This window comes from Pseudomyrmex gracilis, unplaced genomic scaffold (assembly GCF_002006095.1).
Source record: "Pseudomyrmex gracilis isolate BER0280 unplaced genomic scaffold, ASM200609v1 scaffold_245, whole genome shotgun sequence".
Taxonomy (NCBI): domain Eukaryota; kingdom Metazoa; phylum Arthropoda; class Insecta; order Hymenoptera; family Formicidae; genus Pseudomyrmex; species Pseudomyrmex gracilis.
In genome coordinates this window covers 167,436-190,212 of record NW_018020829.1, presented here as the reverse complement: position 1 = coordinate 190,212, position 22,777 = coordinate 167,436, and the positions used below count along the sequence as shown (strand labels likewise).

Below are 22,777 nucleotides of genomic sequence, written 5' to 3'. Positions count from 1 at the left end.
CGCGCGCGCGTTGACGATCTCCGTTTCTCCGTGAAACGTGTACGTGACGAGAACGGCGCTGCACTCATTACGGAGTCTTGTTCCGAAGAAGGATCGTTCTCTTTTCCCTACCCCTTCGGACGCGTCTCTCTCCCGTCCACGTTGGGGGTTTCCGTTTCGAGATTCGCACCCTCCTCTCTCGGCCCGATAAGAATCTTCCCGGGAAGAGATTCTTCCTCGCTCCCCCTGATTGCTCGAGACACTCGTCTTCTCCGTATACTGGCGTCGTTAATCGCGCGACCGTGGATACGCCACGGGATATTAGCAAGTAGCGGGATCGCTTCGCGATCAGGATTCACTCAAATAATCTCCGCGTCGAATTTATTGTATTCTTCTCGTTTTTATCAAATTTCTGAACTCGATAGTTTTTTTGTTTTTATTATCCGCGAGAATCGAAATCGTCATCGCAGCTTTTAAAATGCAACATGTGCGATGAAAAAAAAAAAAAAAAAAAAAAACAGGATGTACGACGTGAAAAACTTGCGATAATAAAAGAAAAACTCTTGAATTATTTCATTTTTATCCGCGTTTAAATCCGTCGAGGTATATCTTGCACGTCATTGCTTGCGCGACGTGTCTCGGGCTCGATTGAAAAAGATGATATATTAATTCGAAATGTCGCTCGCTCCGATAAATTAGTAGATCGGAATTATTGAATAGAGATTTAGACGAGAATAATACGCGATATATCTTTGTCGCCGGTACATGTTATTCATTTTTTGTTTTTGTTTTTTTGCATGTCGTCGAGTAAAACTCCGCGACGATCGCTGCTTACATAATAATAATAATAATAATAACAATAATAATAATAATAATAATAATAATAACAATAATAATAATAATAATAATAATAACAATAATAATAATAATAATAATAATAATAATAATATTGATTGGCTCGCGCGTAATCTCTCTCCTCTCTCTCTTTCTATCTATCTATCTTTCTCTCATACACGCGCGACGAGAAAAAATATTCCAGATTTCTGCGCGACGGAAGTCGGGACACCGTGTTTTTCGCATCTCCGGTGCGACGACCTTGCGCGGACGAGAGAATTTTTTTCAAAAACTTCCTTTCCTTCCGAGCAGATGGCGACCGCGTCGCGAGTAATTTATGGAGCAGGTGTGTATTTTGCTAATCCGAGAAATAAATCTTCGGATTGTGGGATTTTTCGTAAATACAACGGATATAAATTTCAGATCGCGATGTACACAACACACGCACGCACACACCTACACACACACACACACACGCACGCACGCGAAGAGACATAATTACACGCACGGAAAACACACACATAAAAGCGCGCACAAAAAACGTGACTCATTGACTACACTGATTTCATAAGTTTTTTCCGCTATTTGTCACTCGTATGTTAATTGCGCATTTTTAATCAGAGAAACGATCTCATGAATACATACGATATTCTTAGTGCAACAGACGTTTATGCTAATCGACGCTCGCTCGTTCACTCGGTTCGCACCTGTGATTCGCGGAATAGACGCAATCGCGCGCGCGCATTTACAAAGACGAAAATAAATGAAGCGCGTTGAAAGTGACGTTACGAAACGCAACGTTTCCGAGCTACAAAAGTTCACGGCGAGGGGAGAAGAAAAAAGGAGAAAAAAAAAACAACAAAGAAAACGGGGAGGCGCGCGCGAACTGGAGGTGACAAAAGTCCTCGCGGATACGGCGCGATCGATCTCCTCTCGAGGCGTATTACGAGCGATGATCGTAGATCGTCCTTACGCGCAAGTTGCGCCGCGAACGAGACGGGTGAGACAAAAGGAGAGAGACACAGAGGCAATAGAAAAAGAGAGAGAGAAGGAGAATCCATAGCGGCAAGCATCTCGGGCCATCGCATGTAATTATCGGTCAGATCGCTATGCGAACGGATGAATTATAACGTCGCGGTCGGTGCGAGATGCTGCGCTCTCTCGCCCGCGGCGTTTTCGCTCGCTCGCTCGCTCGCTTACGGAGGAACTGACACTCGAAGCCGCGCGGAGTTATTAATGTCTCATTTGCATCTGGAATAGATCGCTCCGCTTTATTAGCGGTTCATTCCGCGACTCGGCCGTCACCGGTACGCGAATCGCGCGCGCGATCCGCAACGCAGCCGTGTGATACAAATTGAGACGATTGCGCGAATACGATTTGTCTTTCACTCGCGCGAGACGATATCTTGCGAGACTAATTTTTCCGAGTTATTGATTTTCGAATTGAATCTCATGCGCGAAAGATTTAATGTCTATTAATTTAAACTTAAAAAAAAAAAAAAATTATCGCGCGCTATTCGAGAAAAAGTATTCGATCACCGAGCAGGAATGCTCAATTGTATAGTTCGGGGTAGTAAAGAAGTTTCTTCCGTATCTCTCGAGGGTCGCTTTCACAGTTCGCTCGTCCGACTGCACAAATTGTATCTGAGCTCTTGACTTTGATTCTCTCAATACGAAAGGATTTTTCTTTACCCGTCACGAAACGATACACCGAAGCGGAAGATTTCACGAAAACGCGTCGATACGGCGGCGCGCGTATATACGCGAGAGAGAAGCATCGCGAGAGTCATCATCCCCGGCCCGCTCGCACGGCGATTTATCCACGCCTTCGATGATAAAGCTCGGGCGCGGCTCTCCCGGTCAGGAATAAAACCGCGAATATATCTCAGATAAAGGAGGGAAAATGGTGTTCTCTTCTCCCGCGGGAGAAGAAGCTCCTCATAAATCAGGTGGCTGTCCGTGCTCGGTTACGGGGCGGGAAAGAGGCGCGAGAAAGAGAGTTTTATTAATTAGTCAGACGGATAAAGTCTTGTAACGCGGCGCGTATCGCGGATCTTCATATTCCCGGTGTCTTTTACCCGCGGCATTGTCCGCGCTCGGCGGCGCATCTGTTATATGCGATTACCCGATACGCAACCGGAAATGTAATGCAAACTGTGTTCTCCCCCCTTCCTCCTTCTCCCGCGTGCGTCTCTCGCATTTTGCTTGCCTCGCGCGTACACAAACGGTCCTAATAACCGTTGTAACGGACACACACGCGCGCGATTATCACACCGCGGATCGCGGTGATTTTAACGCGCGCGGTAAAGCGCGAGACTCTCTCCCGCGCGCCCTTCGATCATCTCACGAGAAGTCCCTCCCGATCGAGTCCCCGATATTTTTCGATCGATTATGTTCGACGATATGATTCGTGAAATTTACGAGACGTTTGCATCGACACAAATCGTCTAGACGCTATTGTCATTTTTTCACAAGACAAAATGTCGACGAATTCATCGACTAATGTACGGGACACGCACATTATTTCTTTTTTTTTTTTGTGCCAATGAAAAATGTGGATCGCATTTTTTATCCTCTTTCCGATTAACGGTAAACGTGTATCGGCGGTCGAATCTCGAAACTGAACTTTCTATACCGATAGCAATCGCCATTCTCACGCGCGATGTTTGAGAGAGATTCTTCTCGTTCTGTAACGCCAAATTATTCTAACGGTTTGTTTACGGGCTGCCGAGAGAGAGAGAGAGAGAGAGCCCGAGGGTCTAAAATGCGTGCGATTTAAAACGGATGAATGAACCGTCGCGCGCGTTTTCTCTCACTCGCTCGCTCTCTCGCACACGTACCGAGAAGGAGAAGCGCTGTCAGAGAGAACAAAGAAAAAAAAGAGGAGGGACGCGAGAAGAGGGGGGAGGAGGAAGAGAAAAGAGAATTATTACGACTGCGAATCTCGAAACGAAACTTCTCTCAATCTGCGGGATGACACGTAGAAACACGAGCGATTGACGTTGACTGTATTTACATCACAACATCACGCGAGAGAGAGATTGATTTGTACTAAATTGCTTTTAAATTGACTCTCGGCTCTTTTATGTATATATATACATATATGTACCTTCGCAACACGCCACCAAGGAGACTCGCGTTCAGACACTCCGGTGGCGATAGCCGTCTTTGTACCTCCGCTACCGTAACTTTGTACTTGCTGGTGCTGCTTAGTAACGACAATCGTCCTGGGACCGAACAGAACACGTCCGACGGTTGCGCGTTTCCGGTCAATATGGCCTTCTCGCTCCTGTCCGAAGGTTTCATATCTGCAAAAAGAAACAACGAAAACACGCCTCTTAGAACTTGGCAGGTTATTTGTTTTTCTTTTTCGTTTGCGTTTCAAACGCACACACATATATCGACTGATTTCGCGCGGCTACGAAGTACTTTTCCCTTCTCTCTCCGTTATTAATTAATTATTGATAAGCATCGCGTAACGGCGCGACTTAACTGGTCTAATCCAGTCGAGAGGTCGTTCGGACGAATCGTCGGACGATCCTTTTTACATCGAACGGATATTTAAAATGAGTTTTATCGATCGAATCGATTATATCCCGGGAATGAAAATGAGTTCCCCCCGCGTCGTTCGATGATCGCGCGCGCACGCTTTTCCGCGAAGGATTTTCACGGTAATATAATAATATTTCCGGGCATCGATTTTCATTTTCGCGCCAGAAAACGATAATAATAATCGGCTCCGTTCGGTGGACGGAGGAATGTAATAATCCAGTTAAGACTGCCGTAGTCCATTCACGTGCTAGAAGGTCAAAGTGAGATTTCGCAACTCTCTCGGAGGAGAATATCGAGGGAACCAAAGCTGCCCCGAAATTATGTTGCACACGGCTTGCGTGTTTGTGTGTGTGTGTGTGTGTGTATGCGTGCCTGAATGCGTAACCGTCGATCGGGGCAATATCTCGTGGGCGAAATATTTTAAATTCGTCCGTTACCGTCCTGTTTTAGTTCCTATGCATCGGGATAGCCCCCGCGTTATTGCATCGTTGCCCTGGAATGCTTAATATCGTTGCCTTGGGGCCTCTCGGACAAAGCGCGTTATTACACGGCAAAGAGATGGTCAACTTATAACTCTCGGAACTCTCTTCTTGCGCGATTTTTCCGCGAAGAAACGAGGCACGGATCCAGAAAAATATACACAATTGTGCGAAATTTTATTATCCAGGAGAATCCGGAGCGAGAAAATTTCCTTCGCGCAAATGTGTCGCGCGAGAGAACGCGACGCAAGATAAACGTCCTGGTGACCGCGGACATTTGTTCGAGAACTAATTGGATATAAACAAATCTAGTAAATATTTATCATAAGATTTAAAACAATTAAAATTCAAACTTAAATTAAAATTTAAGTTAAAACATTTAGTAAATATTAATATCATAACAATTCTCAATGTTTTTTTAGTATTGTTGTTAAATATATGTGCTTTTAATTATATTAATTTCTAATTTTCCTAGAAATACAATTTTTGTTGCAATTGCTTTTTTGATCAATGTCCGGCCAGTGGTCATTAATAATCTCTCACCTTATAATTTGGCGCAAAAAAAAACAACCGAGTCCCGCGCCGACGGAATTTATTATTGTCTTAACAGAAACCCGAGTAATATCGAGTTGGTTGCCGCTCGCTTTGATTCATCGCCGGTTCACGTCGATTAAATGCACCGTCATTCCGTTAATGTCAGCGTGTTATGACAGATACACGGGATGGCTCTATAAATCTACCCGATAGATATCTTCGCGGCATTTTTGCCGACGTGTCCTCCTCGCTTTGGCGGCTCCCGCGGCGCGACTACGGACGGATGCTCCGCGCGTTGTTTCGTGTATAGCTCGCGGAGGAGACGCGTTATAAGAGCCACGCATCTCGGTTAAGTATATTCAGACGAAGCGCGGAAGAAGAAATCATCGTCGAGGCGAGGGGGGAAAGAAAATTATAAAACAAGTTGTCTCCTCGCATTACATCTGCCGTGTATCGTATCGAGAACGACGGGTCAAACGGATAATAAATTTTCAGTGTGCACCGATAATAGATCGACTTGTCGTGCCGCTTTTATAAATTACAAAATGTACCGAGGAGAAGAACGGCCGAGAAACACGCCGTGTAACGGTCCGTCCGGCCACCGCTGCGATAGCCGGACAATTTGGTAATGTCGAAATGATGACGGCGCGCGGAGCGGAAAAAGAAGTTACGAGGCTATACAACAAAAAGAAGAAGAGAAACGGATGTCGTGTACACACGATTTCCGTGACTCGCGCGCGCGCGCGCGCGAGGTCTCTCCCTCATTTTTTTCCGGACCCACCTCCCTCCCTTCCCCGATATTAGCGGATGTTAAGTACAGGTTTTACGTATATCGTCCTTTCCCCGCCCCTCCCCCAAACAACGTACACTCCGCGCTTGAAGATCGACAACCTTAATGTTTCTTCCTCATATATATGTGCGAGCTTCGCTTTATTTGTTCTTTTCCGCTTCTCGTCCCCGATCAGTCGCTCTCGGCCATTCTCGCCGAAAGTACATTAGCTTTGAATTTAACGACTGTTCAAATTAACGAATCTATTGCGGAGTGAGGAGAAAAAAACACTATCCTTCGAAGCGCAGGTGAAAAGCATCGGCTTCGTCGTCGAGCGCCGCGTAAACGTTCATTATCGGAGAACATCGTTCCCGAGCGACTACGCCGCGAACAATTTCTATAACAGTCTCCCGACCGACCGCGCGCTGCTATCTCGAGCACTTATCTTCGGCTTCTCCGCCGGCATAACGGTTCGTACATATTACACGTGTAACAAGCGTAAATATTAAATTTTTTCTATATAATGAAGATGTATGCGAGTCCGAGAGCTTTATTTTAGCGGTGAGGTCGACGCGCGTCAATAAGTGCAAAACGTGTAATTATATCAGCGCGAGCCGCGCCGTAATCTTTTCGCTTGCGTGAATTGCGAAATCGTCTCACTTCTCTTTCTCTCCTCTCTCTTTCTCTCTCTCTCTCGGTGAGGGCCGTCTATCCGTCTCCCTATCGCCAGGTTAATTACTCACTCGAGTACATATCCAGTTATTCCAATGGCTCAGTTAAGCGGCTTGACAGTTAGAGCGAAAATTTACGAGCAGATATCGCGCGTAATGACCGTCCGCGCGGTGATTAAATGCAATCAAATTAATTTACACAATTCGTTTACATTTAATCCTGATCGCGGGAATTCGCGCGTTGAAACGGTACGCGACAGCCTCGGCGAGCAGCGTCGAAGAAGAAACGGCGGCGGCCATGATATATGTTCGTTGACGAGCGACCGGTGCCGATGGACGATCAATTAATTTCTGCCTCGAAGTCAATAGCACGGCAAAATGATAAATTGTCGTAATCGTGCGCTTTTCTGCTCGTCTCTCTTTTCGCCGTTAGCTCGCAGCCGACAGGTAGTTCGCCGTAAAAGGCGAAGCCCCCGGTGTCGCGCCGTTCGCCGACTCGCTCTCCGATGTCGGAACGACGTTGCGAACTCTCTTTACTGCCGTCGCTAAAGTGTAATAACATTGTCTGGAGTCAAAGGTGATGACAATAAGCGGTTACTCAGAGCTCTCGTCGACGAGAGCAGTCGTCTCTGCTCTCGCGAACATCGCGCTCGCTCGTTTTTCTATTTTATGACTCGTATATACGCGGAGATCTTGTTGAGAAAGATAAACGCGATGCATGTCCGCGCGCGCAAGGTGAAATCGACGCGGAAACGGTTGGCCGATGAAAAACGCGAATCCGTTCGCGCGATTGTCGATGATCAATCGATTCATCGAGAAGAAGAATAAATAAAACATCGACTTGGAAACACATAATTTTTGAATAATTAGAAAAGAAACTTGTGCCAAAAACAAAAAAAACATAAATAAATAAGAACCGGTTAGACACAATTGAGATCCGCGCGAGAAGTGGAAGAACAACACGTGACTAAAGTCACGTGTCTTTAAAAACCGGATTGAAATGTCACATTATTCGCCAACACACAGAGAAGCGGAACAAAGCATGACCGTTTTACAAACCATATAATACACATATGAGAGGTGTTAGAAATAACGCATGAAAATCAAATTCAAAAAAGACAGGAGGAAAAGTGGAAAAAACAACGCATGACACACTAAAGTCGTGACTTTACTTTTGTCATGTTTTTAAAAACACATGACTAAAGTAAAGTTACGTGACTTTAGTCACGTGTCATCGGGGTGACAGGTTGTGTTCACTGACACAATACGTTAAAATAAAAATAATAAGATAGCGTGCGCGTAGCGCGTGCCTGTCTTGTAATTGAAAAAAAAAGACAAGTAGATTCGCGCAGATTCGCTCGCATCGAAACACAAGAAGACTGATTGGAAAACCGGCACGATTGAGATCTTCTCGTTAAAATCGATCGCTATGATAAGAGAATTATTTGCAAATAAAAAAAGAAAAAGATAAGCGAAGACAAATGTATCAATGCGCGCGCGCGCGCGACGGCGATCTCCTGACAGATACTCCCGAGATTAGGCTCTGCGCCGCTCGATCAAAGAAAGATCTCAGTCGGCGGTTAAGTAACGCGAACTTACAATCCGCGCGTTGCACAACGCGCGCGGTCTCGATCGCCAAGGTATTCCCCTCTGTCATAGAAAGATAGAGAGAGAGAAAAATCCCTGGCGATTCATAGAATGTCTAACGAGATAGATCATAAACAACAATGGCCTAAGAAAAGACGGCGATTCTCTTGCTCGGCTCGAGCACAGAGGCCGAGAGTCGCGATTCTTCTCGCGCGCGATTCGCCGTCTCTCTTATCTTGCCTCGGGATTCCTTTGGCATCATACACACACGTACACACACACACAAGCGAGTTGCAACAAAACGCGTCGATGTGCCGAGGAAGAAATTAATCGCATTTGCGTGGCAAAATTATTACGCACGATACGAGGAAATGTAACGCAACGCGCTCATTTCAAAGCTTCGATACGCTCGTCGTCGTCTTCGACGACAACGACTCGTCGCATTTATTAACGTACGACTGTGTTATAAATCGCGCTGTCGCTTTTTCTCCTCTCCGCGAAACTCGACGGTTTTCGCGGAAGAGCGACAGGTGATATAAAACGTTTTCTCAATGCCGCTTTTTTGACTGTTGTCGTTGACTACGTAGTTTAAGTACCGAGACGGATATCTTAATGTATGGATGTACTATCGTTTACGGACGACGTGGCTGCGCGCGATTTTACTGCGTACAAACACTCCGCCAGTACAAAGTGTACATAATGAGTTGTTATTTTCAAAGCCGCGCGCAAGAAAAATCCGACGACGGTCGTTTTGCCGGTAGCACGCAGGCATTACGCAGGCGTGTCCTTAGCGCGGCTAATAGCGCGATTACGAGTCGAGAGAATATACACGGGGGCAATTTTCGTTCCAACGGAAACGATCGGGAGAGGAGAGACCGGAACGCGTCTCCGGACGGCGAATCGCGACACCTCGCACGCGTGTGGACACGCACTCAAGGTGTGCTCTTGAAAAATTGACGATCGCGTGTGACAAACCCGTGTGTATTCTTGTGTGTATTCTTTGTATATTGTGTATTTCGCATACGTACGGTGAAAATACTATTATTGTTAATACATAACTTTTATGCAAAATATTATACATAGGCAATAAAAGACACTGTATTACATAACAAAAGACTCGCCCAAGAGATTTATGCGATTCAAGGACAGCAAAGATTGAAGGTGCCTTAATGCGGCAATTTTTGTTTTTTAAGCGAATTCAATAAGACAACAAGATAATAATATAATGACACGTTCCGGTTAAGGCGTTGCTCCAATTTAATCAGTAGGCATCGATGAATGGGCGGAAGCCGATACGCGGCCGCGCAAACCTTTCATTATGAAATCACGGATTGAAAAAACAAAAACAAAAAAAAAACAACACGAGGAAGAAGAAAAATCGCGAACACAATCTCTCCTTCGAACTTGATCATTTTCTCGCGTCGCTCCTCGCATCCTCTTTGAGACCCGGTATCGTCTTTTCCCTAGTACATGTGCGTTTTCCATAAATATTTATTTATGTAACTTCGATTCGCGTCATCGAGAATTCACAACGAGATGAGAGGATGTCAATGAAAACACGAGATATATATATATATTTCTTATTGCGTTTCGGTAACACACGCGTGTCACTTCGCACTTGTCGGAGAAGAGCGCCGTTTTAAACCAACTTACTTACGGACGTTGAAAGAAAAAGAAAAGACGAGAGCGGATCTCCGTGCGCGACGATGTAGACTAGAAATTTTTACAAACGCAACACGAATAAGGCGTGTGTTTGCGTCCTCGATTATATACGCGTCGGTTGACATGTAATTTCTGGCGATTGGCAACACATTAGAAAGCTATTCCGAATCAATAACATCGTCCGGATGTAATCGTTTATGCAATGTCACACACACACACACGCGCGTGTGTGAGTTATTTCTAACTGTCGGAATGATTATGTTGTCATTGAAAACGATTGCGGATAAATTACACTCGAGTGAACAATCGAGGAAATCCACGAGGAGACAGAAAGTCGCGAGGGAAAAAATTGTATCGAGAATATTAAATAAGATGACGCGTGTTTATTTTCAAATTAAATTTTATTTTCGAATAAAATGACAAAAAAAAAAAAAATTGATAAGTACGCCGGTCGGAAAGTTACAAATCGACGAAATCGCGTATCTTTTGCGTATCGATGCGTATGTATGTACGATTGCCCGACGATTGAGCAATGACGTGGCTCGAAATGTTCATTTAGATGTACAGATAGCAAATTGATGTACTACGCGCGGAGTGACTCTGCGGGATCTCGCATTAAAACTGGCGCATGTCGCGCGGGGTTCATCGAGATTACAGAAAAAAAAAAAACAACACATACACACACACATACGGATCGTATTATTAATTGCAATTTCTCATCTGCGTGGCGATCGCTCTCGGCAATATTCTATTTTAACCAATTGTTCTATTTTAACGATCAAACCGCGCGCTAAATGCGAATTTGAAAATTTCCGATCCGCGCGTGTCGCGCAAACTGTGAAGAAAAAAAAAGCGAAGAAACGGCGCACGTGCGCGTGTGTGTCACACTACTTACGGGAAACAAAAAAAAAGATTTTGTTGGTTAATTCAGCCGCTATTCTCGCGAGTAAGCCGCGGCGGAGAAAAAGGAACTCGCGCCGATGTGTATCTGACGATTCACTATGTATTATCCACAGCCGCGGGCTGTTTAGAGAAATCATTTCGTGCGCGTATATATGCAACAACTCGCGTCGGCGTCCGTGATTTTAAACGAGAGAGAGAGAGAGAGAGAGAGAGAGAGAGAGAGAGAGAGAGAGAGAGAGAGAGAGAAAAAGAGAGAAAGAGAAAAGCGTACTCTTCTCCGCACGCGCATTTATTACAGCCGTGATTTATGATACGCGGGTTACATAATACAAATTATTTTACNAGAAAAGAGAGAGAGAGAGAGAGAGAGAGAGAGAGAGAGAGAGAGAGAGAGAGAGAGAGAGAGAGAAAGAGAGAAAGAGAAAAGCGTACTCTTCTCCGCACGCGCATTTATTACAGCCGTGATTTATGATACGCGGGTTACATAATACAAATTATTTTACACACAGGTGTACATCGATACGCGATAAATTCAACATCCACCACGGTGTGTAAGTCGCACGTGAAGTCCAGTGTGCGTTTACATTACGGTGAGTTTCGCACGGACGGACGACTTGTCTCGCGAATCGAATCGCGATCTTACGTAATCTTTGAAAAAGAGAAGAACTCGAACAATAAATCAATTATAGTCAAAACAAACAAAGAGCCGACTGACGTTTGTTCCGGCTTTTTTTTGCGAATGAGCACCTTCTCGTCCACGAACTTTGTTCACATCGCGATCGATCAGTGTTCTCTCGTGTTTACGCACACGTCATTTAACGCTTTGTGCGTTCGTAGATATTATTGCAATGAAGCGCGAAAGTTCGCGCGCGCGCGGAGAAGAGCCTCTCTTAGGCGTAAAAACGGCTCTCTCAATGGCGGGGCACGCGCGTCAACATGTGACAATTATTATCGTATATGATTATCATACGTGACTGCGCGCCGCTATACACAATACACATCTGCGAATAGCCTTGAGCGCAGAAGCCAGGGCGCTTTTACACACGCGCGTCATCGTCGTCGTCGTCGTCGTCGTCGTCGTCCTGGACACGCACAATTTCCTGGGCAATCAACGCGCCGGAAACTTAACCAATCGACGCGCCGCGACAACTTCGCTCACTTCTTCGACCTTGATTGGTTAGCCGGTGTCGACTGGGGTGTGACTTTTCGGCCCCTAAAAGGGGGCTCTTTCGCCGGGGATTCCACCTGGCCCCCGGGGCAAACTCTACCGAGAGAAAGAGAGAGGAGCACAACCGTGGTGATCGTTAATTTCATTAGGGGTTGATTTTAGGAGGCTTTTGCCTTTGTACGAAGATGGCGGGCCGCCCCCTTTTTCCACGCGCCGAGAATGGTCGTTTCTCGTTGTTCGAACAAAGTGAAAAAGGTGCGTTCGTCGCACCTCTTCGAGAGGGTTAAGAATCGACAACGAAGTTTTGTCACCAAGTTTCACGCGCCCGACATTTCAAGTTAAATTCGGTTCCGGGAGGGTCGGTTTAATTGAAAAAGTATATTTCTTCTTTTTTTGTTTACGTAAAGATTGCGAATAATACGAAATAACAAAAAAAAAAAAAAAAAAATGCAACCAACGTGGGTTTTCGAACAATATAGATTATTTGCCTCGACTTTCTCTTTACAACTGCAACGCGCAGTTTGCGAAACACTTGTTTTTCTCCAAAAACAAAACAAAAAAAAAATACGAATATCAGGTTTATAGTTCTCCAATTGTTCCCGACCCCAGTTTGTTGTGCACGTAGCCATAATTGTTCTCGTTGATATGAAACAAACATAGATACTTGTTTCAATCGGTGAAACTGAAATAAAGTCGCTACAATCCCTCCGACCGGAGGGGCAACGGAATTGTTATCGATCGTTGCGCGCGAATCGTACATATGTACTGTGTGAAAATTTTATTGCGAATAAAAATTTACGGGTTTTTAAATAGTTTTGTTTTGTTTTGTTTTGTTTTTTTGTTTTTTTTTTTTTTAAACTACGACTCGCGAACGAAACGATCTTTTAATAGCCGCTAATTTAACCGCGCTCAAAATTTGCACACACACACACGGCACAGCATCGTCTCTCGTCGTGTTTTTTTTCTTTATAAAAGAATCCGTTTGTCCTCGATACTATCCGCGGCGAAGTTTAACTGGAGCACACCCGTCGTTCGTCGTCGAGTGACGGAGCCAAGGTAAGCGATAATTGTATAACCGGCTTCTCTCCGAGAGAGAAAGAGAGAGAAGCGGAACGCGCTTACATCGATATATATCGCTGTGTGTAGTTGCTCTCGCCGATCGAAACGATATGCGACAGAAGCAAGTGCGCGACTTTCATGTGTCTATAGTCTCTTCGCTAACAAAAAAATTTTTAAAGACCAACAAATTTTTTTTGTAGAAAACAGATAACAAAGAAGATATCAAGATATAAAGAAAAAAACTATTAAATATAAATTTTAAATATTTACTAAATATTTTCACAAAATATCAATCGTACTTTGCAATGCCGGAAAGTAAAAAAAAATTCAGAAAAGAAGGAACACACGCGGGTCGAGAGACAAGCGAACGCTTTGCGCGCGAGAGCGAGCAAGAAAAAGAGGAGGAAGAAAGACAGCAAGAGAAAGAGACTGGTCAAATAAGCCGTCACGAGACGAAGTAACGAGGCATATAATAACCCTCGGTGACATTCGAACAAACAGCCATCTGTAGGTAATACCCCTGTGGTGAGGAAACGCCCCGAAAACTACACCCCGCCAAGAAATTACAATGACAATGAGCGAAATCCGATCCGCCCGCGGGCACGCACACTGTACTTTTTTTTTCTTCTTCGCACCTCCTCTCCTCTGCTCGCACACACAGCGTGTGTGTGTGTGCAACGCGCGCGCGCGCGACTCCGAGAGAGCGACCCGGTAAGTTTTTCGAGACCCCCATTGTGCGACGGCGACGATCCGAGGAGAGAATTACGTCTCGTGAAAAACGGACGAGGGTTCGGAGTCGCGCGTAATACGTTTGCGGGCCGAAAATGGTTGTTTCCTTCCACGTTTCCTACGAACTACGTCGCCAAATCACTATATCGATGTAACCGGATTCCCCGCTCGCGCGCGCGCGCGCTACTATGCTACCAGATTTGTTTCAACGTTATGATTATAGAGTTTTCGCCGCGGGGGGATAGTTTCACGCTTCCTCGCAAAATTACCTGCAATTTTATGCAAATGCACTCAATCACCGAAATGTCGCGATCTATCTATGAAATGACTGGGAGACTGAAGGAAGTTGTGTTTGCAAATTTTAAGCGTCCGATAGATAGATTTTTCCCAATTGAATTTTAATTCAAGTTAAAACGCGTAACTAATTCACGCGCTAAAAACAATATTTCTCACGTACATTCAGCGGTTAAGCTCTTATTGGCTCCTTGTTATTTTTGTTACACACGAAAAAAAAAGGTTTGCCAGAATAGCAAGAAGATTAATTAACATATCGCGAGAAAAAAATTTGCTAAACCTATTAAATTTCTTGTTTCATCAGCAAAAAGTTTTGTTAATGGTACAAAAAGTTCAGCAAATTTTTCTGGCCATACAATAGCGACAAGGTTTTTATGATTGAAGACCGGGAGATTTGGGTGTGTGTGTGTGTGCGTGTGTATACAATTTATATAAATTGTTCTATAAAATCAGATTAATCGTCTTGCTCTCCGCTGACTGGATGTGCGCAATCGAGAGAAAGTGCGCAGAGTTTCTGACATACGTCGGTTGAAGTGACGAAAATTACTCGCTACCTCCTCCGCGCGCGGTAGCGAAGCGATACGGATTTCGTCATTGATTCATAAGTTCGAAAGTTACATATTTCAAAGCCGTTATGGGAGGTGTAACCTCCGCGCGGCAAGAAGTATCTCTCTCTCTTTCTCTCTCTCTCTCTCTATCTTTTTCTCGCGAGATACCTCCGAGTATCGCTCGTCTACGAGCTACGAGCGTGATACTTTCGCAAGAGAGACCGCTTGGCCGCGATTCGATCTCGCATTGACACGCCGACGACGGGAGGCGTATCGCTCGCGGAATTGAACGTGTGCGCGCAAGTTTCCTTATAACCTGTCACCGATCCGTAACACATCCTCCTCCTCCTCCTCCGACGGGCTTTACCGGGTAAACTCGCTCGGAGTTACGCAATTGCGCGCGCGCGCGCGCGAACGCGTATCGGTTGTGTGTAGGAATTTTTCTATACGTCAATCTCGAACATCGTCTAAATTATACTTTCAACCGCTCGTTTGCGAATGAGACAAGTTATTTGATTGATAGCTCGTTTGGATGTCCGACAAAACTGAAGAAACTAATTTATTAAATGAGAAAATAATAAAGTAATATAAAACAATTTTACAATAATGTAATAAAATAATAAAATTATTATTTAATTTCTATTGTTTAATTGTTCTTATCAAAGAGATTATTAGATACACCTGGTGAATAAGAAATTTGTTTTTTTTTTCATCTTGTCAGAAATTAGTTAAATCAGTAAAAGTAATTGCGAGTAAAATTACTTTATTAAATTTCCTTCGCCTTTCCACTACTACAATCCTTGTACAAAGAACTGAAATTTTTTTTCAAAGACAGCTAAGCAAATTAGAAGCAATAAATTTATACCGCGGAGCAAGTCGCGCGGTGTCTTCCTCGGACAGAAACGCCGCGGGTTTTTGCGATCTCTATTGCGATCGGTAGAAAAATGAGTGGTGCGAGAACGCGAGCAGCACCACGTCAATTTTACGCGAGCGCACACCGCGTTTTCGACCTTAAATTTATTTTCACAAATGGTGAGAAAAAATTCGGGACGCGCCTTTTTTTTGACGGCGACGCGCGGCAAGAGAGAGGAGATAAATTCTAATTAAAGACGACACAAGTCGTCTCTCGGTGCGTTTTACTTTATATTTCCGGTCGTACCGTTTTATATATCGGGGGAAAAAGGGGAAAGGATTATATCTGCTATTTCGAGTCGGGCGCGCGTTGTATTTATCGGTAAGGCGCGTTTTACGCCTCTGCGCACTACGTGCAAATTTACTCGCGAAATAAATTTCAAATCAAACGAGATATCGCGCGATCGGAAAGCGGGATCGGTATCGAAACCTTGCGCGCCGCGTAACTATAAAGGCCCGAAAACCTCGCGCGATAACGCGGTTGTTGTAAAAGCTGCGAGCGTAAACCCATGGCACAACGTTATTTCGCAATATTCTTTACGTGCGATAAATCGAAATAGCCGCAGCGAGCAATATGTTGAATAATTAAATGTTTTTTTTTCTTAAAAAGTAAAATACATACAACGCTCAGATTCACTCACTTTTTAATAGCGGCAGGTCGTTCATAAACCCTCCATCGTCCACGTTTGTGTTCTGAAAAAATAGAAAGTATAAATGTTCACTTGTAGCAATGCAATTTGCCAAGCAATATAAACTATAATTGTGCGTAACATATATACATTAAATCGCGTGTTTTCTTTCAAAATCCTACTGCGCCAGAAAAACCTACTGGGAGATAAATACAAAACATGTTCCATTTGCGGAAAGAAAAGAATGTTCTTTTACATGTCGAAAACTGTGTTCTCGACCACAGCAAAGCGAAGCATGTTTCGCGACATTCCGTCCCGCGCATTTTAACATTGTCCGACATGTTTTACGTCGACATTTTTCACATGTGACATGCTTTTGTTGCAATTTATAAAAACGGATCAAAGGAATCAACGAGAACGCGCTAAATTAACTGCAAGACTAACCTCCTGACTGTATGATTTTTTTTTTTTTTTAACTCTGATATGTTGACGACTATCTACGTTTCGAAGTCTATCGACACGCCGCGAGTGTTGCGATCAAAAACCTAATCCCATCTCTGTCCAAGCACATCTGATTTCGATGCAAATCTTTAATAATAATAATAAAGTAGTGCGTTTTCAAAAGATAAATTTTCTTCGGAGTTGAGAATGGTCGGAAAAACAAAAACAGAGAGAGAGAGACGTTGAGGGATGATAATAGAGAAAATATGTTGCGATTACGTACATCGTCGCTCACCTGGGGGTCGTCAACGAGGCTGCTGTGCAGAACGAGGTCGGTTTGGTCGAGGCCCGGAGGCGGTAGGAGGGCGTCGGGACGGCGTACGGCGCCATACTCGACACCCCTTCCGCCGCCGCCACCCCCGCCGCCGCCGCCACCTCCGCCACCACCGCCTCCGCCGCTGCTGCGTCCGCCGTCGTACGGGAACGACGCGTGCATGTTCGTCTGAAATCAGAAAACAAAACAAACGTTCTCGTCAGCGCGATGACCTTTTTCTTCTCTCGGGGATTTTCAACGTCCGTCGGATATTATCTCGGCACAAAAATTCGCAACAAATTCTCTTGCAACGCACTTGCAAAATCTCAATAATAAGATCCTCGACGAGATTTTTAAAACATATCATCCTCCCGACTTGTTGTTTCAAAGCTGACAATTTTAAAGCAGGGCGGTTTTGATTTCGGAAATGATTTTCCTTTGTCGAGCCGCGAAACGGCGCGGCGGCGGATGAAATCAAAATCAAACGGAATCCGCGCGTTGAAACCTCACGTCAGTGAATCCGCGCGGGAATTTGCACGCGGCGATAGATGGTAAATAGGTAAAGGCCGGAGGTCGGTAACGAAGTAAAAGGTCCCGGGCGGGTGGAGAAAAATTGTTTGCCTCGATCATCGGTATAACGGATTCGTGACAGTTGGGAATCTTCTCAGGCCGCGTGGATGTATCCCTCCGCGATGATTTTGTACTTGCATTTAGGATGATAATGAGAGGAAAACAGTGAGCCGCGAGCCGCGCTGTCATTAGCGTAACATCATCCGCAATTAGCTGTTGAGGCGCGCGGCGTATAAATTACACGTCTCATTGAATATTTACATTCTTATTCGTATATTTATTATCGAACGATGCCGCGCGCGCGTGTGTGTGCGCGTGTACACGCGCCGTCTGCGTAATACAATTGTCGGTTAATAACAAGGAGTACGCGGTGATTTATCGTTCGTTGGGGCTTGACGCGGGCAGAAAATTGCGAAACAAATAAACGTTACGCTTTGAAGAAATTTATGAAAAGCGCGTAGAGACACGAGATGACAGAACGCAACGAAAATAGAAATCTAATTCAAACGACGGAACGTGACGAAACAGAGCGCACAGATTGTGAACCCGCGGTTTCTCAGAGATTAGATGAGATCGCGGCGCACGCGCGCGCGCGGTGTTTGCGCGCCGTTAGAATAAACAAAAAGATATTTATCTATTCTTTCGGAGTGGAGACAGAATTACTATTCCGTGCGTATTTCTCAACCACGTTGATCTCGAAGGAGGCGGACGACGACGAAGAACTCGCGTCGAAGTCGCGTTGTCGCGCTCTCGAGACCACGCAATTCGCGTGTGAGCGCTTTTTGGTTTTTTTCGAAAACGATCGGCAAATTAACACGCGCACACCCCGATAAACGATGGTAGTTTCGTCGATCCCGGCGATTTTATTTTCCGCCGTGTCTATTTCGCGAGCGAATTCTTTGTCGGCGGTTGCTTTCGTTCCCCGTAAGTAGCTGCAATTTACGCCGCGTCGTTTCACCGGTCGATCGGCACGCAACGCGGATTTTTAATGGAAGATACGCACAGGAGATACCTGCGAGAGGAGTGTATGTGTGGAAGGACGCCGCGGAATCTTCCTCTCTCTGGCTATAAAAGTTCTCTTATGTCATCGATAAAGACGAATGAGCTGCCAGGCTTTAATGAATCCCCGCCGATCGTAATTACTCGCGTTATTCTCTGAGATGAATACACAGTCGGCTGTTCAAAAGTCACTTTGCGAAATACACGCGTGAATTATACAGAGTGGTTTGTTGGTCACGCGTTAATTTTTTTTTTTTTTTGAAATTCTTTAATTAAAAATCGGACCGTTGTATCTGTTGTAAAATCGGAATTTTGCATCTGCAATTTGTTATTTTTTAATTCGTTTGTGGAATATAAACTTTGTTTTACGTTACGCGATAAGTTGCAGTTACGAAATTAATTTCGAGTGCGCGATAAGAGAAACCGACAAGCGGATGGTACGCGACTCGGCACAGGACCGAGTCTCTTCTAGGAAATCGAGAACAAGGCGGATATACGCCGGGAATCTTAATCACGATCGCCGTCGGGGATGAAGAAAAAAAAGTGGCGATTTTATCCAGACTCTCGCTCGTGTGTCACAACAAATACGGTTATACATTACGAGCCCTTGCCATTATATTGTTCCACATCTTTCCCGCGCAGGCGTTGCGCGCGCGGAAGAAATCACCGCGAGCGAGTTTTCTCCGATTTCTTTGCCAGATTCTCTCTCTTTCTCTCTGTTGTAATCCTCTGTCACAATCGTTTAGATCGACGTGCGACATATATACGCGCGGGGAGGAGAAAAACCGCCCGCAAACACGCGCTGAATTCCTCGTTCAAAAGAACGATCAACATCTCTCACGTACTTGATGACGTTTCGTATACATTTCGTCGTCCCTGTCGCGTGTCTCAATTATCGATCGATTTTTGAACGTCCGACGTCCACGCGTGTGGAAAAGTCACTCGCTATGGAAATAAAACCGTAAAATTGGAAACAAAATTATTAATTAAACAATTAATTAGCAATTTTTTACAATAATATTGATCGCACGCTCGAATTTCGCGCAGGACATTTAATTAATTTTGTTTTATAAGGGGAAATTTTCGCGCGATCGTGCACTTGCTTCGTGAGATCGACCAGACGAGGACTTGACTTATCGAGGAGAAGCGCATCGGCGTTCGTACTTTCAGGTATGTCGTTTCCCCGGAGATATCGCGGGCTGCCCGATCGATTCATCATCCTAACGTTCGCGTGTCCGGATGATCAGCAAATGTGCCTAATGAGCGCGTCCCCGTGTGATCGATAGCGTCGCTTTATCGTTCGCGCTCGGTGGGAAATTTCGTTCGACGAGGTATTAAGGTCACGACTGTCCAAATTCGCGCGCGCGAGAATTCGCGATTGAAAGATCGAAAATTATATACACGCTTCATGTCGCGGCAATATCGCCGACGATTCAGCGGGGAAAGGACTTTCACGGGAATAGAAAAGAAAGAAACAAAAAAAAAAAAAACGACGCTAATTAACGTTGCTCGGAACCGCTTTCTGGGATTATTGACGAGTCCCGATAGTTTATACATTGATGTAACCGAGTGCCGACTAATGAGATGAAATGTGATCGCCTTTCTCTCGTTAAACGGCTTCGGTAAATAAAATCACGTACATATACACACACATAGATCGGCGGTATTAATGTCGATACTGATAAATGACCGGCATGTGTGTGTACGTGTACGTGTGCGTGTACGTGTGTGTATGTCGTATGGATCAGACGAACACTGCACATTCTTGCGCGCGGCGATATAACTCTCATTATGTAATTCGTTGCGCGCAAGTGCCGAGAATTTTGATTCGCAAACGTAATTTGTTATTTTACGTCGCAAACCGCGGAAGCGCGTCGCGGATATTTGGAATAATGAATTTTCTACTGTTTCTCTCTCCTCTTCTCTCCCCTCCCCCCCAGATGTATTCCAAAGACTTTGTCACTTCGCGTGCTCCTCCGACAATAACTCGGTTCTTTTACGAGTCATCGGCTTTAATGCGACTCTGTGCTCGCGTGGTGTGGATTTCACAGACGCCGAAAGAGAATCGAACACATGAGAGATTTCTCGCACGTACGATCTAAACACCAAAAAAAAAAAAAACTTGTACATAACAAACTATTTTGTAACGAGTCGTGCTCGCAGCGCGTGAAATCCGTTCTCGTGTCTATTTTTTTTTTCTATCACAGAAACGCAATCCCCCGTGTGCAATCCTAATCGGGACTCGTTTTGTTCCGCGTGGACGATCGAGAGCGCAGCGCGCGCGCTCTTTAACTCTTCTTCAGCAGCGAAGGCGCAACAATGACTGCCGATTTCTCGAATCCAAACCCCTTTTGGTCGAGAAAGCTCTCTGTCACTAAAATGCTATTCTCCGGAGCATAAATGCCATAAAGGACGACGCTGAGGGAAGAGGGGGAGAAGGGAGGGGAAGCGCGCCCTGTGGTGAATATCGTCGCACACAATGAAACGCAGCGAGGGGAGGAGGACACGAGGCATCGCCTTCGCGTTTTCAAGGATAAAGCTATTGGGAATCGGCCGATCCACTCGGTTGATTATTGGCATTGTGGTCTTCTCCTCTCGAGAAGCGCGCTCGTTTCCGTCGACATCACGACGAGGGGTCTAGAGAAATTCGCGGAAGTATCGTCCGGAAGTTTGATATTTTCTCGTACGCGTTTTTTTCTTATATCTCCTTTCTCTTTTAATTTAGAAAATTGGAAAAAAATAAATCTCTTTTTCTCAACAGAGAGAACAAGAGCAAAGATCAGAGCGATCGAACGGGAAGGTCTTGACGTCTTGTCCGCGAATCGTGTTGAATAATTTCGTCGATACTCGCGCGAGAGGAAGATCCGCGCGGCAGAGATTTCGGCGCGGTATATATTGTAATACATAAAGGACGATTTTTGTTCTAATAACGCAAGACGCGAGTTTGCCGCAACCTTTAAGGGTAACTTCGAAGCATCGTCTTAGGCATCGCGCTAAGCTTGGCATATTTGCCTCAAAGCAAACGTCCGTGGCATCCTACCGAGGGAATGCCGAAGGTCAGCCTAAAATTTAATAAGTAAATTACTTAACGGGGTATAAAAGCGAAGAGAGAGAGAGAGAAGCGCCGTGCGGAAGGAGTTTATTTTGCAAAAATGTTTTTATTCTTAAGTACGCGGCGGTATTACAGCCACTAAAAAACACATACAAACATACATATACGCTAATTAAAATCCAATGGTAACGCTAGAAGCTAAATTGTTCCTCGCGCCATTGTTTAAAATAACCGCGGTAATAGCCGAACCCCATTATACAGAAATATCGCTAACGCAAACAGGCTTGTATTTCGAAAATTAATATATTCGCGCGTTGATTACTCCGCGTTGTTATTATTTTAACGTTATTACACACTCGTGTGTTCGCGCGCCTCAATAAATTTAGTCGCAATAAATAACGTAGTAACCTGAAAATTGTAACAACGCAAAGACCCGAGAGAAAGAAGTCGATAAAGTGCCATAACGAGCGCGAGCTTGCACATCGCGGTTGCATCGCCATCCCCCATTTGCATCTAATTACGACTGTTCATTAAATCGGGTAATCGCGTGACGGGATCAAATCAGCGACCCTAATGGGACGCTATTATACGGCGCAAGTCAAACCGAGAGATAATCGCGCGCTCCGTACACACCAGCCACGGTGTATATTATGGTCGCGATTATAGCGGCGCGCGGAAATTTCGTCCGTCAAATTGTCGCACGGTTCTCTCTCTCTTTCCCTCCCTCCCCCCATGTCGATCCGGTTACCGGCATTAACGACGACCGAGAACGACAGACACTCTTCCCTCCTCCCAAAGACGCACAGAAGACGACGACGACGACGACGCGTCGTCTAACACCCTAAACGCTCAAGTTTCCTTAACTATGGCGAACTATGCGAAGGCGTGCAGTTTGCCGGAGCTTCAAGACTTCGTCCCGCGGAATAACCCGAGCGTCTTTGCCTCCGAGCGGATCCGAAAGTCACGTCCTTACGACCGGGATGTGAAGTAAAACCTCCGTGTGGATCTCTCCTCTCTCTCTCTCTCTTCTCGCGCATTCTCTCCTCCCTCGTCGTTAAACCCGCGCGCTTAGATTCCCCGCGCTCGCTATTTA

The 22,777-nt window shown here is 45.0% G+C and overlaps 1 protein-coding gene across 1 annotated transcript in view; it reads right to left on the bottom strand.

The window, feature by feature from the left end:
* The window catches only part of LOC109859174 (transcription factor AP-2-epsilon), a 63,837-nt gene that overhangs the window by 12,307 nt on the left and 28,753 nt on the right, over window positions 1-22,777 (bottom strand). The window contains exons 3-5 of the mRNA XM_020437175.1: window positions 17,034-17,252; window positions 16,322-16,373; window positions 3,923-4,121 (exon numbers count right to left, since the gene is read on the bottom strand). Coding sequence (XP_020292764.1) covers window positions 3,923-4,121; window positions 16,322-16,373; window positions 17,034-17,252 — 470 coding nt within the window. The remainder of the gene's footprint in view (window positions 1-3,922; window positions 4,122-16,321; window positions 16,374-17,033; window positions 17,253-22,777) is intronic.